General features: G+C 51.2%; 7 protein-coding genes across 7 annotated transcripts; 4 read left to right on the forward strand and 3 right to left on the reverse strand.

Annotated features, from left to right (window-relative positions):
- Positions 1-1,110: 1,110 nt before the first annotated feature.
- On the forward strand, positions 1,111-6,144 carry COCMIDRAFT_97674 (glycosyltransferase family 41 protein; the record flags this gene model as incomplete). The annotated part of the gene is made up of 3 exons (XM_007690655.1): positions 1,111-2,798; positions 2,847-5,466; positions 5,518-6,144. The coding sequence occupies 3 exons, from the start codon at positions 1,111-1,113 to the stop codon at positions 6,142-6,144; spliced, it is 4,935 nt and encodes a 1,644-aa protein (XP_007688845.1).
- A 572-nt stretch (positions 6,145-6,716) lies between these two features.
- Positions 6,717-8,761, forward strand: COCMIDRAFT_6060 (uncharacterized protein; the record flags this gene model as incomplete). Its single annotated transcript, XM_007690626.1, has 4 exons — positions 6,717-7,044; positions 7,178-8,188; positions 8,239-8,257; positions 8,425-8,761. 4 exons carry the CDS (start codon positions 6,717-6,719, stop codon positions 8,759-8,761), a joined length of 1,695 nt encoding a protein of 564 aa, XP_007688816.1.
- Positions 8,762-9,268: 507 nt separating this feature from the next.
- On the forward strand, positions 9,269-10,879 carry COCMIDRAFT_97664 (uncharacterized protein; the record flags this gene model as incomplete). The annotated part of the gene is made up of 3 exons (XM_007690656.1): positions 9,269-9,411; positions 9,492-10,108; positions 10,176-10,879. The coding sequence occupies 3 exons, from the start codon at positions 9,269-9,271 to the stop codon at positions 10,877-10,879; spliced, it is 1,464 nt and encodes a 487-aa protein (XP_007688846.1).
- A 237-nt stretch (positions 10,880-11,116) lies between these two features.
- Positions 11,117-12,181, reverse strand: COCMIDRAFT_97663 (uncharacterized protein; the record flags this gene model as incomplete). The annotated part of the gene is made up of 1 exon (XM_007690657.1): positions 11,117-12,181. One exon carries the CDS (start codon positions 12,179-12,181, stop codon positions 11,117-11,119), a length of 1,065 nt encoding a protein of 354 aa, XP_007688847.1.
- Positions 12,182-12,951: 770 nt separating this feature from the next.
- COCMIDRAFT_97740 (uncharacterized protein) lies at positions 12,952-13,104 on the reverse strand (the record flags this gene model as incomplete). Its single annotated transcript, XM_007690658.1, has 1 exon — positions 12,952-13,104. A coding segment is annotated over one exon (153 nt), but the record flags the coding sequence as incomplete, so codon positions are not given.
- Positions 13,105-13,558: 454 nt separating this feature from the next.
- COCMIDRAFT_76143 (uncharacterized protein) lies at positions 13,559-14,028 on the reverse strand (the record flags this gene model as incomplete). The annotated part of the gene is made up of 2 exons (XM_007690659.1): positions 13,559-13,924; positions 13,981-14,028. Coding segments are annotated over 2 exons (414 nt in total), but the record flags the coding sequence as incomplete, so codon positions are not given.
- Positions 14,029-15,037: 1,009 nt separating this feature from the next.
- COCMIDRAFT_27069 (uncharacterized protein) lies at positions 15,038-16,416 on the forward strand (the record flags this gene model as incomplete). Its single annotated transcript, XM_007690638.1, has 2 exons — positions 15,038-15,780; positions 15,861-16,416. 2 exons carry the CDS (start codon positions 15,038-15,040, stop codon positions 16,414-16,416), a joined length of 1,299 nt encoding a protein of 432 aa, XP_007688828.1.
- Positions 16,417-16,981: the final 565 nt, after the last annotated feature.

The following is a 16,981-nucleotide window of genomic DNA, read 5'->3' on the forward strand; positions in this document are numbered from 1 at the left end:
GTCAGTGTCAGCGTCCGTCGATGGATGTGGGCATGTACCTACACCCTGATAGTAGTAGTGAGTAGAAGAAGCTGGCAGAGTCCTTGCCCTGTTCCCACCCATCCTGCATCCTGCCTGCATCCTGCCATCCATATCCATATCCATATCATATCCATACCCCCATCGCCATCGCCATCCACATCCATGCCCAGCGCCGCCACTTGCTGGTGCTGCTCCCGCCGGTGCTCGTCCAGCTCGCCCGCCGTAGCGCGTTCCTCGATCCCGCTCGATCGCCTGGCGGGCATCCCCCAGACCGTCTGTCACCCGGCAGGGATCGCTCCAAGCCACCTCTCCAACGACTGGGTGGATACGAAAGCGGATAGGCCTACCGCTGCCTCGTCTCCGCTGCACCACACCTCGTCATCTTGCGCGCCCGCCTATCCGCCCTCGAGGGTGCGTGGAGCGTGAGCGCAAGTGTGTGTGCGTGAGCGTGAGCCCCGAGAGTAAAAAAAGCAGCCATTGCCGCCTCGACGTGCAGCTCGCTGACACGACGCGACGGAACCGCTGCTGCGCCCCCAGTCGCAGCCCGCCCGTAACACGCTGACTCTGCCTCCTCAGCCCACCCGACCAACGACGGCCTTCCCGCGACACGACGCCCAGAGACCGCGTCCTGGAGACTGCACACTGCACCAACACGCCCATCGTCCCGACACCACCCCTGCCCGCCCTGTTCTGCCGTTGCTGCACATCGCAAAGAGAGGGCCCGCACTTGAGCGACCCTCTCTCGCTCTCTCTCGCAATCCACGCCCGCCGGGCTCTCTGCTGCTAACCTGCCAGCACGCCGACGCCCGGTGCTGAGCAGTCCAATCCTCCACCACCACCCCCAGAGATATGTCAAGCGCAGCAGACGGGCGACGATTCCGCGAAGGCATAGGCACCAGCCGCTCCTGGTGAAGCTGTGCTGTGGGGTTGTCACCACACAGTTGGCTCCAAGCCCTCGTTCCAAGGTGACCACCGGTACACACCCTCTTGCTCGCTGCCTATCTCGGTCTTCTGCGCGACAGGACCCATTCACCCACGCACGTACGCACACACACCCACCACCAGATTCCCGCCAACGGATCCCCCACCATGACCATGGTCCGGCCATACCCCCCGCAGCCGCCGTCGCAGCTTCCCTCCACCCCAGGCTACAGCAACATGGCGCCTGCCCCGTCACACGCCTCCTACCTCCGCAATGGCCCTACCCCCGACGGCCGCAGCCTCGCCCAACACTCTATCCCCCAACAATACGCCCATCCGCTATCTAGACACAGTGCGTACGGTTCGCCGCCCTCCGACACGGGCCGCACTCCCAAGCCTGCAGAGCACATGCTGCGTCGCAAGACGCCAAATGGTATTCTGGCCGCCGCATACGATGGCACATCTGTCGAAACCAACGGAGAGCCCCACGCGACAAAGCACATTTTGCTTCCTGTGACCGCCGAATCCGGCATGCCCTATCGCATTAACAAAGACCTCCCTCTCCGCTCACCAGCACTTCATCGTGGTCATGCCCAGAATCACAGAGATGTGCTGGAATGGAGTGCGAGCCGTTACTTTGAAACGGGTTCTGGCCTCTCTGCCCAACACTTACCACAGATTGATTCGATGCTCAGTCAAATACCTCCGTTGCAACCCCTTGAGCCCTACCAGATGTATGGCAATCCTTTCTGCGGCCCCATGGGGCCTCCATTTCAGACCCCCCTGAACCCCACAGTCTCCAACGATCAAGGGCCATATGGCCCGTATTGGCACGATGGCACGTACATTCCCTATCGGCCTGCTGCCATGCGCGATCCTCGATTTTTGCATCACCCTAATCACAACTGGAGTCATTCACATAGCAACCCCTTTGCAGGTCACCCATACAGTAATGTCATGCCCAATCTTTCACATCATCAGCCGAATCCTGTTCAATTAGACTATGCACATGGCGCCTACGGCCGCGCCCCAAGGCCGCAACTGGAGTTTTCGCCATATGCGCAGCCCCATGCAAATGTTGCATTGGACTATCAAAATCAGCTTCTCCCTCCGCCACCTACTCAACGCCCTCAAGACTTTTTACATTCTGGTCAAACAACACCTATCGCTGAGCACATGCCCAGCATTCCGCTCGATGACTTTAGTGCATTACCTCCGAGCGAACAGCCAAGGGAAAAGGTCTTTGCTTGGGCCCATGCCGTCTACGTAGACATGCTTAGACATCTACAAGCAACAAGAAAGACTAATTCACATCCTCATGGCCGCACACATCAGCGGCCTCACATTTACCCCAAACCCCCACGGCAACCTGGAGGCAGTGTTTCTGGTCCTTCCGTCAGCGGCATGCCGTCTCTAGAACGACGTGTATCGTGTCCAGTCCCTAACCACTATGCATCACCTCAACCTGGATCAGAATTCGTGCACAAGAGACCGCAAATGCCGCATTCACGTTCGTTATCAGCATGGTCAGTTGGGGGTCCTGGTCCGAATAGCCAGCCGTGGCAAGGAGGTATGCCACTACAACATTCTATGCAGCCTCATACTCCAGCTATCGAACCACCGCGGACCTTACGTCGAATGTCTGGATCGGTTGCCGGCGTTCACCAGAGCCTCCAACACGGTGTACCTCCAAGCGTGACCACTGCTTCTGCCCTAGAGGCCATCACCAAACACTGCGAAGAAAGTAAATGGACTTGGATAGATGGTATTCTTCTAGGTGGCTGTCTGGCTTACGCGCTAGGTGACTACCAAAAAGCTCAAGACTGGTACAAGCATATTTTGACCTTGGACAAAGAGTAAGCACGCCCTGTTTTCTGTATACAATTAATGCTAACCCAGTGTAGCCATGTCGAAGCCATTTCGAATTTAGCGGCTACCATGCTTGCTCTTCAGCAAAAGCGTGAAGCTGAGAGCCATTGGAGGCGCGCTGTCAAATTACGTCCAAGCTATTTCGAGGCCGTCGAGCACCTCATTGGTCTCCTCTGCAGTGATCACAAAGGACGAGAGGCGGTTCAGGTTATTGAAGACGTCGAACGTCAGCTGAGATTCGTCAAGCGAGGAGATGCCCTGCGAAGTCTTGAAGCGCAAAGCGAGCGTTCAGCCTCTACCTACAGCGAGTCGAGCCTTTCCGAAGCATCTGATCGCCCCATTTTCGAATTCGAAGGCGAAGATTCCTCAGTCTTCAAGGAGCTAGACGAGCTCCCTGGCTCGGATCAACCAGGCTTCGGCTCGAGCGGATATGCCATTGCAGGCTGCGATAACGGTCGTATTCTCGCACTGGTACACGCCAAAGGCAATATGCTCTACGCACTTGGCGATAATGCCGCCGCTGCCAGAGCCTTTGAAGACGCAGTCCTTATCGGAACTGGACCACACACCAATGGCATCGATGGCCTTATCAAGCGCATTCTTGCCGTTGTTGGATACGACGTTGCGGAACGCTCACCAGGTGGACGCCGTGTGCCACCCTCGTCCGATCCGATTCTGCTGCCGCCCGATGCAGCTACTAGGACAGCTCAGCTTTGCTTCCCGCCTCATGGCCAGCTCCCTGGTCTGAAACATGTTTCTAGTGAGGGCCTTTCGAGGAAAGCAGCTATATCGACGATGAGCAACTCGTTGCTCTCATTAGCCAAGATCTTCCAAGACGGCATGGCTACCAACTCGCCAAAGACTCCATCGTATCAGAGTACCCACGGTGTCCGGGAGATCCTGGCCCTTTATTACTTATCACTATCCCTTCAGCCCAGTCCATCAACAGCTAACAATGTCGGTATCTTACTTGCCAGCGTGCAACAATCTGCTCCTGCGAAACCGAGTCCTGTGTCGCACGCTTTTGCTCAGCCCCAGATACCTGGCTTAGTCCCGGGCAGTGGCGTTGCTCTTGCCCTTGCATACTATTCCTACGGACTTCAGTTGGATTCGTCCCACGCTCACCTGTACACGAACCTCGGAAGTCTCTTGAAGGACATTGGACAACTGGATTATGCCATCAACATGTACGAAAAGGCTGTCCAATGTGATCAAGGATTCGACATTGCTCTCGCAAATCTTGCCAATGCCGTCAAAGACAAAGGCCGGATCGCCGATGCAATCTTCTATTATCGCAAGGCGGTCAAGTCGAGTCCTGACTTTGCGGAAGCTGTTTGTGGGCTTGCTAATGCTCTCAACTCAGTTTGTAACTGGGCTGGCAGAGGTGGAATAGCCGACGATCACGGCTCCAGAGACCGCTGGCACGTCAACGAGAATGGCATGCTTTTGGACGCCACTCTCCCAGGTGCCTCCAGTTCTGGATGGATCCACAAGGTTGTCAAGTTGGTTGAGAAGCAGCTTGCCGATGGCGAGGACTGGGGCAGAGGTGTTATGGACGATTACTTCATCCAGGACATCATGCGTCCTTTCATTCTCACTGGCACCAACGCACAAGACATCAAAGAGAAAGAGGATAGCATGAGACGGGTACTGACCAAATGGAAGGGTCAAAAGTGGGAAGGTGCTCGCATCGTTCGCCTTGTTGAGCGTGCCATAAGATGGATGACCTGGCAGTGGTACCAGGATCGACATGTGACTGGACAGCAGCGACCGTCATCCTCATACAGAAGACCCCAGCTCCCAGCGGGTTTGACGATACCTGCAGCCCCAACTGTACTGCCTTTTCACACCTTCACATGCCCCATGTCGGCCAAACAAATTCGCCTAATATCGCAACGGAACGGTCTGCGCATCTCATGTTCGACGTTGAGGGTTCCCTGGCTCCCACCGACTGTTTATCAACCCCCTGCTCCACCGAGGCCATATCTGAAAGTTGGTTACGTATCTTCAGATTTCAACAACCATCCACTAGCACATCTGATGCAATCTGTGTTTGGATTGCACGACCCGAGCCGTGTAAAGGCATATTGTTATGCGACCACTGCAAGTGACGGATCCGAACACCGCAAGCAGATTGAGAAGGAATCTCCAGTCTTTTACGACGCCAGCAGTTGGTCTGCGGAGCGATTGGTCCACCAGATCACCAGTGACGGCATACATGTTCTTGTGAACCTCAACGGATACACCAGGGGAGCAAGGAACGAAGTATTCGCCGCCCGTGCCGCCCCCATCCAAATGGCCTTCATGGGTTTTGCGGGTACCCTTGGCGCCGAATGGTGCGACTATTTGCTTGCTGATGATACTGCCGTGCCCCCAGACACTCTCCGTCAATGGCGCCGTAACATCGACCTTGAAGATGCGTTGGTGGATGACAATAGCGGCGGTACGGACGACAGGTGGATATACGGAGAGAACATCGTCTTCTGCAGGGACACGTTCTTCTGCTGTGATCACAGACAGAGTGCTCCAGACTCCCAAGGTCGACAGCCAAACTGGGAAGAAGAGCAACAACGAAGATGGGCGATGCGCAAAGAAATCTTTCCCAACCTTTCAGACAACGCCATCATTCTTGCAAACTTCAACCAGTTGTACAAGGTAAGTTGATCATGACTTCAGCTATCGTACATTGGCTAATTATTCTACCAGATCGAACCCACGACGTTCCGCACTTGGTTGCGCATTCTTGAGAAGATTCCCAACGCCGTTCTCTGGCTACTACGATTCCCCGACCTTGGCGAGACGAACCTCAAGCAAACAGCTCTTATGTGGGCAGGCGCAGAAGTCGCCAGCCGCATCATGTTTACCGATGTTGCCCAGAAACATCAGCACATTTCTCGAGCACGTGTCTGCGATCTGTTCCTCGACACACCCGAGTGCAACGCTCATACAACGGCTGCAGACGTGCTTTGGTCCGGTACGCCGTTGCTAACCCTACCACGATACAAGTACAAGATGTGCTCTCGAATGGCAGCATCCATTCTCAAGGGCGCATTGCCTAAGACGCCTGCGGGTGCACAAGCCGCGAAAGAGCTTATCGCATCCAGCGACGAAGAGTACGAGGATATGGCTGTCCGCTTAACACGCGATTACAAGTACGAGGGTCACCGATCCACTGGACGACTCAGTGAATTACGACGTATGCTCTACGAGTCACGGTGGACCAGCCCTCTTTTTGACACCAAGAGATGGGTTCGGGATTTAGAAGATGCATACGAAATAGCATGGAAGAAATGGGAAAAGGGTGAAGGCGGTGACATCTGGCTGAAGCATTGATAGCTCTCGTTAGCATAGCGGTTGCATTCTCATTTGCTAGAAGCGCGCTTGAGGCTAGACTAGGCATGCATGTGTTTTGGGCTTAGATTCTTGGTTTGGATTCTGCGAATTTTGCGAGCCACGCACTGGGATTTTGGTACGCAGTTGGCTACTGCGGTTATATTCTATTGTTCCTATACCCCCCCCCCCCCCACATTGGTTTGAATTGGATATGTTTCTTGGTTATACAGGGGTGTTTGTTTGCCCTCGGTTGCTTTATCTTGACGGGCATACATGTGGGTTTTATCTTCGTTAGCCATTTGGATAATAAGACTATTGACTCGCGTTCGGCCACCTGTTGAGTCTGTTTTCAGAGCGAGTAGGCGCATTCTTTTGTGGACTTCAAAAGTGACAAGCATTCAGGAGGGAAGCCCGATCTCTGTTGTAATCGCGCTAGTAAAGCTTAGCGCGATCGCAACTCTATTCATATTGCCCTCTCCGCTCGTCAGCGGGATTGATAGTTGGTATCATTGACCCTTCTTGTTTGTACCCTTTAAAAGCGCATCGTTATTCTATCTTGCTCAAAACGCACCATGGCTCCGCGCAAGAAAGCCGTAACAGCAACAGCCAGTTCTAGCAAAGCTGCAAAGTCTGCCAAGGCAATCATCACATCCCCTTTAACACCACCCACCGTTGCACTACCGCCATCGCGTATCCACAACACATCGTACCACTACCCGCTCCTCTTGGGCAATCGGTCGGTATGCGACGCGCTACTGTCCTGGTTCAATGGCGTCGCAGAGACGCGTAGTATGCCGTGGAGAAAAGCGTGGATCGACCCCGCGGACTTTGAAGGCCGGGAAGAAGAGCTTAAAAGTATTCTGTCAAAAAGAGCCTACGAGGTTTGGGTGTCTGAAGTCAGTAAGTAGGCGCTCTGGTTTTTTTATAGATGCTGCGCAATACCATGCTGAATCGCCAAACACGCCAAAACGCGTTGTCACGTGCTCGTGGGCTTTAGCCACTTTCACGTGCTATCCATACTAACAGGCATTAGTGTTACAACAGACACGTGTGTCGACTGTCATTCCATACTTCAACAACTGGGTAGCAAAATGGCCCACAGTGGAAGATCTGGCTGCTGCGAACCATGACGATGTGCTCTCCGTTTGGAAAGGCTTGGGATACTACTCCCGCGCAACTCGGCTTCATGAGGGCGCTAAGCAGATGACGTCTGCACGTAGTGCTTCGGGCGTAATTCCTAGCGGGGCCGTTGAACTTCAAGAAGTACCAGGCATCGGAAGATACACTGCAGGTGCAGTATCTAGTATCGCATTTGGCGAAGCCGAGCCAGTACTCGATGGAAACGTTGCGAGAGTGCTAAGCCGGCAGCTGGGCCTGTACATGGACGCCAAAGACAAAAAGACGACAGATGTGATGTGGGATATGGCGGACCAATTGATCAAATTCGCATCCAACTACCCGGAACAGCAGAAAAGCGCGGTACCGGGTTTATGGAACCAGGCGCTGATGGAACTCGGATCTACCGTCTGTACTCCACGACCACGGTGTGACGAATGTCCCATACAAGCCACGTGCAGAACATACAGCGAAGGAAAAGCGTTATCTCAGAAGCGCCAAGCATCTACTGCCATCCCGGACATTGAAGATGCATGCATGCTGTGTGCGCCACTAGATACCGAAGATCTGGTTACTATTGCCGAGGGCGAAGCAGCAGACGACACAGCAAGAGCTACCAAGAAGAGAAAGGCTGCTACGAAGCAGTCCAACACCCTCTCGAATTATTTCACTATCAGCACGCCAAAGTCTAATGCTGACACGGAAACTGATCAAGAGAGCGCCGATGACACCCCAGTGGAAGAGTCTAAGAAGCGGAAATTGCCCCCACCAGCTTCAGACATAAAGCCCATATTGAGCTATTGTTCTTTGTTTCCTATGAAGGTCGCAAAGAAGAAGGCTGCGGAAGAAGACTGCATCGTGTGCATGATTGAGCTTTGCTTTCCAGATTGTGAAAGCAAGTGGCTGATCGAACAAAGACCCAGCAAAGGTATAATATCCTGTCTCTCGGGTAGTTACCCTACTAACAAGTGCCGCTAGGGCTTTTGGCATCCTTGTGGTACGTAAACCATGTCCAGCCACTCGGAGGTGCTACTACACCTAGGTTGCTATCTTCTCGACACCACACCCCTGTACACATATCCGCGCGGTACCCGTCATGATAGGGCCATTCCTCTTGGCTTTTTCTCTTTATCTTTTCCTGAGCATCTACTGATTGTGGCACAGGCAGTTCCCACAGGCTACACCACCGGCATCACAAAAGACGCCGCAGCAACGCAAGGCTTTCGCCCAGAAACACGTTGCTGACCTCGCTGCAGGCAAGGTTGATATGAGTCTAGCGCGTTATGTGGCGTCTTTGCCGCCATTGGTCCATGTTTTTTCTCATTTAAAGCTCACTATGCACGCCTATCAGTTCAGGATCGACGCTGATAACGACCAAGGTTTCGCAGCCATATGCAAGGGCCCGCCGGCCCGCAAGTGGGTGGACGGTGCGGCTATGGACGACGAGACGTTGTCGACTGGAATGCGCAGATGCTGGGACCTTCTGTCCAGCGAGAAATAAATGGGCTCGACAGATACTTGACAGTTCGTTTGAGGTTTCCCCCGGGGGCCGTTCCCGGGACCCCACGCGTCGTTATCTCTTGCCAAGCATTTGCCGTGTGGACTCCCGCCCTTCGCCCCCTTGGCTGTCTCCACTCGCTCTGGGGAAGTGGAACGATAACGCATGGCGGAAGCCTCGAACTAGCCCAAGCAAAGAGAATACTTCCTTTTTGTACGCTAGCGAGCCTTGGTAGCAGTGTACAACCTTGCGTTGGATCCGTGGTGGTGCGCTGCCCGTATCAGTGGCTCCCTCCGGTCGAATCAAAAACATGTTGGTATGGGATAATCAGCGAGATGTTATATTGCATGTGACGGAATATTACTTTAGATATAAGCAAACGTTATTCCCCCGGTGCCGACTAGCATCCCGCAGGTCGATTCCTAGTTTGAAGCTATTCAGCGCGCGCGCGCACTCCGCCTACGCTAGCATACTACCTGTAGTTGTAGTTGTAGTTGTAGTTAGTAGACTATGGCTACACCACCTGCCCCGACTCCAGTACTGGAGTGGCCGGACTACAACACCACTCCGACTGGAGGCGATCCACTGACTACCGACCTCAACGCTCCATATGACAAGGGCGACCTATGCTGGATGCTCGTCAGCACAGTCCTGTGCTGGTACGTATATCCATTCCAGGACCCGATAGACAAGAAACATAAACCCCTCCCCCCAAAACTAACTCTTACATCAGGCAAATCACCCCAGCAATCGGCTTCCTCTACGCGGGTATGCACCGCCGCAAAGCCGCCATGACGATGATTTTCCAATCCCTCTTCTGCGCCTGCGCCGCCGGCATCCAATTCTGGGTCTACGGCTACTCGCTCTACCAATCCCACACCTCTGGTCCATTTATCGGCGACCTCTCCAAAGCAGGATTGCACACCGTCCTCGGGTATCCATCTCTTGCAAATAGCGATATCCCCGATATCCTGTATGCGTGTTTCGGATTTACCTTTGTTACGGCTACGGCGATGATTCTGGCGGGCGCAATGCTAGAGCGAGGGAGGTTGGGACCGTCGATGATTTTCCTCTTGTGCTGGACGACGTTTGTGTACTATATTCTTGCGTATGCGGAGTGGAATCCGAGCGGGTGGTTGTATCAGCTTGGAGTGCTGGATTTTGCGGGATCGGGTCCCGTACATATTGCGTCTGGGTTTGCGGCGCTGGCGTGGGCGATTATGCTGGGTCACCGTGTGGATCCGGCAAAGGAGTCGCTGCATGCGCGGGTGCCGCATTTTCGGCCGCATAATTCGTTTTTGATTGGGCTGGGGACGGTGTTTATTTGGTTTGGGTGGTTTGCGTTTAATGGTGAGTTTGGGGGGGTATCTAGGTCTTTTGCGTGGCAATGGGCACACATGGCTAATACGTGACTAAGGTGCTTCAACGGCGAACTTGTCAATCAGATCCATCTACATCGTCTGCAACACCAACCTCGCAGCCTCAGGCGGCGGCCTCGCCTGGGTCGCCCTCGAATACCTCTTCACGCGCAAATTCTCCATCATAGGTTTCTGCTCCGGCATCATCTCGGGTCTCGTCGGCATCACCCCCGCCTGCGGTTTCATCCCCATCGAAACCGCCGCGTTGGTCGGCGCACTCACATCTTGCACTTGCTTCTTCACCGTGAAATACAAGCACCTGCTCCGCGTCGACGAGGGCCTCGACATCTTCGCCATCCACGGCGTGGGTGGTTTCGTGGGCGACATCCTGACCGGCTTCTTCGCCTCCAAAACCGTGCCTGCGCTCGATGGTGTAAGCAATACCTATGAGGGCGGCTGGTGGAACCATAATTGGAAGCAAATGGGATACCAGCTTGCCGCCGCGACTACCTGCGCTGCCTGGTCGTTTGTCGTTTCCATCATTTTGCTCTTCATTATTAATAAGATTCCGGGTTGCCATATTAGAGCTACTGAGGAGGAGGAGTTGAGGGGGTTGGATTACAAGTATTTTAGCGATGTGGAGGAGGATTTGGCGGTGCTAAATGGGTATGGAGCGCCAAGGTCGGGGACGTTGACTTTGGGTGTGGTGAGTGGATCGGGGAGTCATCAGGATGTCCCTGTTGATACTGGGAAGAGGGATTGAAGAGTGGAGTTGATATTGTTTTATTCATTAATATTGAAGCGGGAAGCGGGGATTTACTTGAATACTTCACTATTCCTCTTGTCTGTGATTACAAGAGAGAAGTAGCGTGGTAGATTCTTTCGAGAAGATATATTCGTTTAATATCACGATAAGGAATCCTCCAAGCTCACGGTCTCAAACCTTCTCTCTTCTCTTCCAAGAACGTTTTAGTATCACAATTGATTTTCCTCCGATAAACTACTTTTTAGGAGCAACTTGCTCTAGCAATCTATTATGCGAGGTCACTTGACCGACATAGTGGAGCGCCGTGTTGCAGCGGTCCAACTGGGTCCAAACCGAGATCGGGAGAGAAATGAGGAGCACTGAAGACCAAGCATTCCAGACGCCTTCCAGTTTAATTTCCATATTCATAACTGAACGCGGTAAAAGATCTTCGAGCCATTCCTTCCAGTCTTCGATATCCCGCATATTGAGATCTTCTTCAATATGCACCGTGAGTAAGATGCGTGGGCTATCTGGCTTGTGAGCTGGAACCTGGCCTGTCCATCCCCCTAAGACGATCGAACTTCTGTTCTCGCGTTTTTGGTAGAAGGGAATGCATTCGAGGTTCAGATCAGTTCGGTTTAACACGAGCGCTTGGTGGAGGCTGTAGATGCTGAAAGGCTCAGGAGCGAAGTCACGGAGTGCAGTGATGAGGGCCTTCACGAAGCACTTATTGCCATCTGCACTAATCGTTTCCGTTGCAGCAGCCAATACCTCGGCATCTGCCTCCATGTCTTCGGCGTAGCAGCAGTCCATGATGTGAAGGATCTCACAGTCTTCCTCGCTGAGGGCAAAGGTTGCGGTTTTCCAATCAAATCCTCTCGTGCGGGAGTTTCCATCAGCACCGAACACCAGCCTGTCCTCTGGTCCTCGGAACGGATCCGTATTGGCCTTAGAGTGAACCTGTCCTTGGCTAGCAAAAACAAGGATAACAAGACAGCCCTTGCCTGTGTAGCCCGTATCTGCCAGTTCATTGATGACGCGAGAAATAGCCAGATATGGGTTTCCGTTCCCGAGCAGAAGGCGTTTAATATTATCGATGCTGTAGAAGTTTCGGAGGGTCTCTGCTAGTTGTTCCTCGAGGTCATCGCAGCCAGTGTCGTCTTCGGAGTGAATAAGGACTGCAGACATCTTCTTGTAGTCTCTGCGGATGCGGTACCCTATTCCTGATATAACAGCAGTCTCAAGTTCAGTTTGAAATGTCTCTGCCGACGCCTTTTTTGGATCCTTCCACGCATGTGGGGGGGCAGGGCCGGACATCTTGTGATAGCGGTTGCGGTTGACAATGTGGAGGAGCTTAAGTTGAAGGAGACAGGAACGAGTATCGAGCAGGAACCGGCACAGCTAAAGGAGAGGCTAAAAGTCGTCAAGTTCTCGACTTTGCAGTGGCTGATGGGAGCTTTATAGTTGGAGGCAATAATTGGTATTATACCATAGTAAAGCTTGAAATACACTAGCGGTGAACCGTAGTAATATTCATACCAGTATTGTACCGTGATTAACCTTTGAATGCACCGGCGGTGAGGGTGATGATGCCTATTACGGAGGGGCGGCGCAGTGGGTTTTCTTCGGGATAGTACCAAAATTCTTACCATGACGCCAAGGAATCCACAAGGTCGAAATTCAGAATATCACCTTTTCTAAAATCAGAATTAACGTTTAGATATTGAACATGATTTTAGTATTACAACAACATTTCTTCGATATTTCTAGGACCTTGGAAATGTGTACTCAAAGGTTTGGTGCTGAAGAAGCTTTCTAAAACTTTTATCCTTGAGTTATTGATGTGACGTATAGCATAATATTATCTAAAGTAGACAGAGCTTTAAGACATATCTGTAGACGGCTTACTTCTGCCTAGAAGACTCTCTGGGCCTGCGATTCTCCGGGCCTTACGGGGTCTTAGGGAAAGTGCTGTGGTAGCTTGCTCTGACAATTTGTTGTTCGAGGTTACTTCACCGACATAGTTGTTTTCCCTGATACAATAGCTCCCTTAAGCTCAGTCGAAATCTGTGTTGCCCACAGCTGATTTAGAGTCTGTCATGCACCCGTAGGAAAGGGCTATATATCTTGTGGTTGCGGTGGCTAGAATCCGTTAAGTTCTTAGCTCTATAGTGGCTGATAGGAGTGTATACACGTGCGGCAGCGCTAATGCTAGAAGTGTAGCGATTATTAATATGATTGCAACCGCTTTTTAGTGGGCGATTCTAAGATTTATGGTTAGGAGTAATGATAAGTAAAGGCATATAATAGGCGGTCCCGCTCGCTTGTACCTAGGAGAGAACTCTTCGTATCTTCACCGCTAGTGCGGTTTAAGTCTCCCAATCAGAATGTGAAGAGAAAATTAGTTTTAATACGAAGACAGCCTTTAAAATCTAGGAGTTACTTTTGGTTTTCGGTCATGGCTACTTGTTGGAATTACTAGAACATGTAAGACCTGCTTGACCGCTTTCACAATTAGGGTTCGTATCGTGAGGCGATTTCTTGTTCCCAGTCGGTTGGGATATGTTAATGTTATAAAGAGCAAAGGTCCCAATTATGTAGTTAATGAGGGCAAATAGTCCGGCTAGGGTCGCAACGAAAGCGATCTGTTTTAATTCTGGTAAGCAAAGTATGCTGGTCAGGGTAAGCTATGTATATACGTACCCTCATATCTTGATCCCACGACGGCTGCTCTGCCGCGCGAGCCCAAATTAACACCATGAGGCCGATCAGAAATACCAAAATAGCAATGTTAAGCATCATGACGGGCACTTGCCATATATATAGCTGAAGCTTGCTGGCATTTTTTCCACGCGGGCTTTTCAAAAGCGCCTGAAGCGTCTCCAGGCCGTCTTCATGGCCCCCAATTCGGTATAACGCAATGCTCTGCTGAGTTCCGATAGATATTGAGGTCAAAGAAAGGATCAAGGCCGAATATAGTAATGCTTTTGCTGTCCAAGGAGCATCATTGATTGTTGGCCACGAAAACGCGCTACTGACAACGCCCGCAATGAGAGCACCCTGAGCTGGTGAGCAAATAAAGAGACGCGCCTATTCCGGATTCGCGCACAACTTACCGTGATAATCACAACGGTCAACTCCGACAATTTACTCGATCTCCACCTATCGTCGCCCTTTGAAGCAAGAAAATGATGAATGGGCTGAGAAGCTGCTCTCCAGGGCCCAAACCACGAGACAAAGGGAAGTTTCGGCGTGAGCATACCTGCTTACCAAAGAGCGTAGATGGGGGATTAAGCTTGTTGGATCTTCGAACTAACCTTAGGAAAATAACGGTACATAAAGAGCTTCGATAAGTGCAGGGCCATTTATCAGTATATACTGACCTAAGTTCAGCTGCGGGGTAACGTGGACAGCCTTGTGGCGCCAAACTCAAAGCCACTTGGCGAGCGCAGGTGCGGCTGAACACGATCGGAGAGTGCTTACTTTCCTACCATCCTGCGTTCCTGAGGGGAAAGATATTGTTTTTTTGCTGAATGCCTACATTGGTCGGAACTAGCTGATCACAACGACTACAAGTTCGCCGCAGCCTGTTAGTAGAAGTCGCACCACTCGATCCACACGTGATACTCATCCCGATTGGATATAGCCTTGCCGGCAGTTTGGAAAAGCCCCCTTCTAAGAAGTTCTATAAGCTATCCATTTCCTCCGCCTACCACGTGTCACAACTTTCAAAGGCCTCATGACTTCTCGAGTGGCTTATGCCGATTCTTCATCGATGTCCATCTTAGTGCCCTTCATGCGGAAGCCCTACCATATCCTGAGGGACCAGTTTGACCCGGAGGATGCTAACTCGACGTGAGCTTAAGAGTTTGATAATTCAAGTTGATTTCAAGATCTAAAACCACTCAGATGGGCTTATATCGAGGAAAGACTCCCTTTGCTCATGCTTGAAGGCATACAAGGACGTACCAAGCTCGTATGTGTCGCCTTCACGTCCCCTTTCTCGTGCGATTGAAGTCACTAATGAAGCCACAACGTGAAACAGTACGTCGAGATTTATAGGCAAGTTCAGGACTGGGTCGACTTTTCCTTGATATTTTCTAAAAGACACATTATAGTGCGACGCATGCGTATTGTACGAAGAAGTCTCAATTCCCTGATACTCCGCCTGAGATGGTCCTAAAGTGGCAAAAAGCTTCGCAAAACCTCCGTGGCATGTCCTTGTACATGAAACTCATTGATCACATTGAAGACAATTTAGGAGAGATTCTGAAGCAAGTAAAAACCTCCCCTTCAGAAGATCCATTAGTCTTTTACACCAGAGAATGGGACAAATTCATGGATTCATCGACCCTCCTTTCTAAAGTCCTGGCATATCTGGATCGTGTCTATATAAAAGGGACAATCGAAGATGGGGGCATTCAAGATTATGGGGGGCACTTTGCACTCTACGATATCCGTACTTTGCATATCATCCAGCGAGACAGCATTTTGGTACCTGGGGTCCGAAAGAGAATACATTTTGCAGCGTGGAAGGCCGCTGTAACGGGCTCAGGGGGCGAAATAATTAGGCACCCTGCGGTTGAGCAAATCATCAATTTATCTAGCATTCGACGGCCCCTGCCATTGCCCTCAAATCTCAGACTTCGACGCTTAGTCCTCTTAACACGCCCAGTAGATCGGCTACGAAGGATGATGAACAAAGTGGGGAATCCAGGCAGGGGAAGCTTGGTAACGTTGTCTCACTGGGCTCTTCTTATTGAGGATGAGCCCTACAAAGGGACTTTACACGAGATCAGAGTCCTGAAAGGAGCTTCTCGACGGCAAACCCGACGTTATTCCCAAACAGATGGATGGGCTCGACAAGTTGTCGGTGATACTCTGCTCAACAACTCTAACATCCAGGAATACGGTTTGTATGCCCCACATGAAGCATGGTTTTCAGGCTAATACTGCTAGTACAAATGGTCTCTCTGATGATGCAACAACAGTACAGGCCCCTTTCGAATAATTGCCAAAGGTTTTGCATCGATCTTTTCCATTCGATTCGAATCCCTTGTAACGAAAACGACATACTCAAGGGAGTCGAACGATACCCGTACGAATTCAGCGCAATGATTCGAAGTCGTCGATGCCAAGAGTTTGAATGGTTGTCGTACGATCGCTATAGAGGCAATCTGGCACCGGTCCCGTCCATACCTACTCCAATCGAGACTTATACCGTCCTAGCGCTCAACACGGCACCTATCATTTTCATCCGGTGGGTAGAAATCAGCGCATGGCGTCTTGTTTACATGATCTTTCTTGTCGGCCTGTATGCTCTTTACGCCAAACCTAGTGGGGTGGGGTTCAGGCTCATTTCGAGGCGCAAAGAGGATCCTTTCAAGTCCATTTACCGCGAAGTTACTCGTCAGAGGCATCTACGTAAGCTCGGTAGCTCATCGTCAACAGTGTCGGCATTTCAGATTAGTAAGGGAAGGAGAAAAGTTACAATGCCTGTTACATCGCGTAAGCGAGGAACCCCAGTGGGACCCATATCGACGCCTAGATAGTTTCAATTTTGACACAGGGCATCATGATATTCAAAGGAAACAAGGTAAAAATGGTGCGAATACATGTTATAACCCCCAAAATTGTGAATAAGGGGTTTGACTTAACGACCCCATGACACACATGACATTTCCAGCTTCTCGCATTAGGCTCGCCTTGGTTAAAAAAATGCGATTGGCATCAAGAAGACCATACGGAGAGGTTCATGACTTAGAACCCATGCTGCATTAGGAAACCGGGCGTGTGAGTCAGATACAGAGTCTCGCGCTTAATTCTTCCAGGCCAAACTACTATTCGTAGATACCTAAAACTTCGAAGCGAGATGTGTCTTGCAGAGAGCGCACGAACTATGTCTTAGACGTTTTTTTCCCAAAATGCCTTGATAGATAAGAGAGATCCATCTATAGAAGGATATCCTTTGGAAAAGAACTCCCTGCACTCTAATCTCAACCTAAGTCTCAACCCTTAGTGGTTGTTATAATATGGTATGGAGGCTGTAGGCGTCTGATAATGTATAAGCGATAAATTATGGGACTTTAAAAAGGAAATGGGGCTTAGGAAGCAATG

Source organism: Bipolaris oryzae, assembly GCF_000523455.1.
Source record: "Bipolaris oryzae ATCC 44560 unplaced genomic scaffold scaffold_82, whole genome shotgun sequence".
Lineage (NCBI taxonomy): Eukaryota > Fungi > Ascomycota > Dothideomycetes > Pleosporales > Pleosporaceae > Bipolaris > Bipolaris oryzae.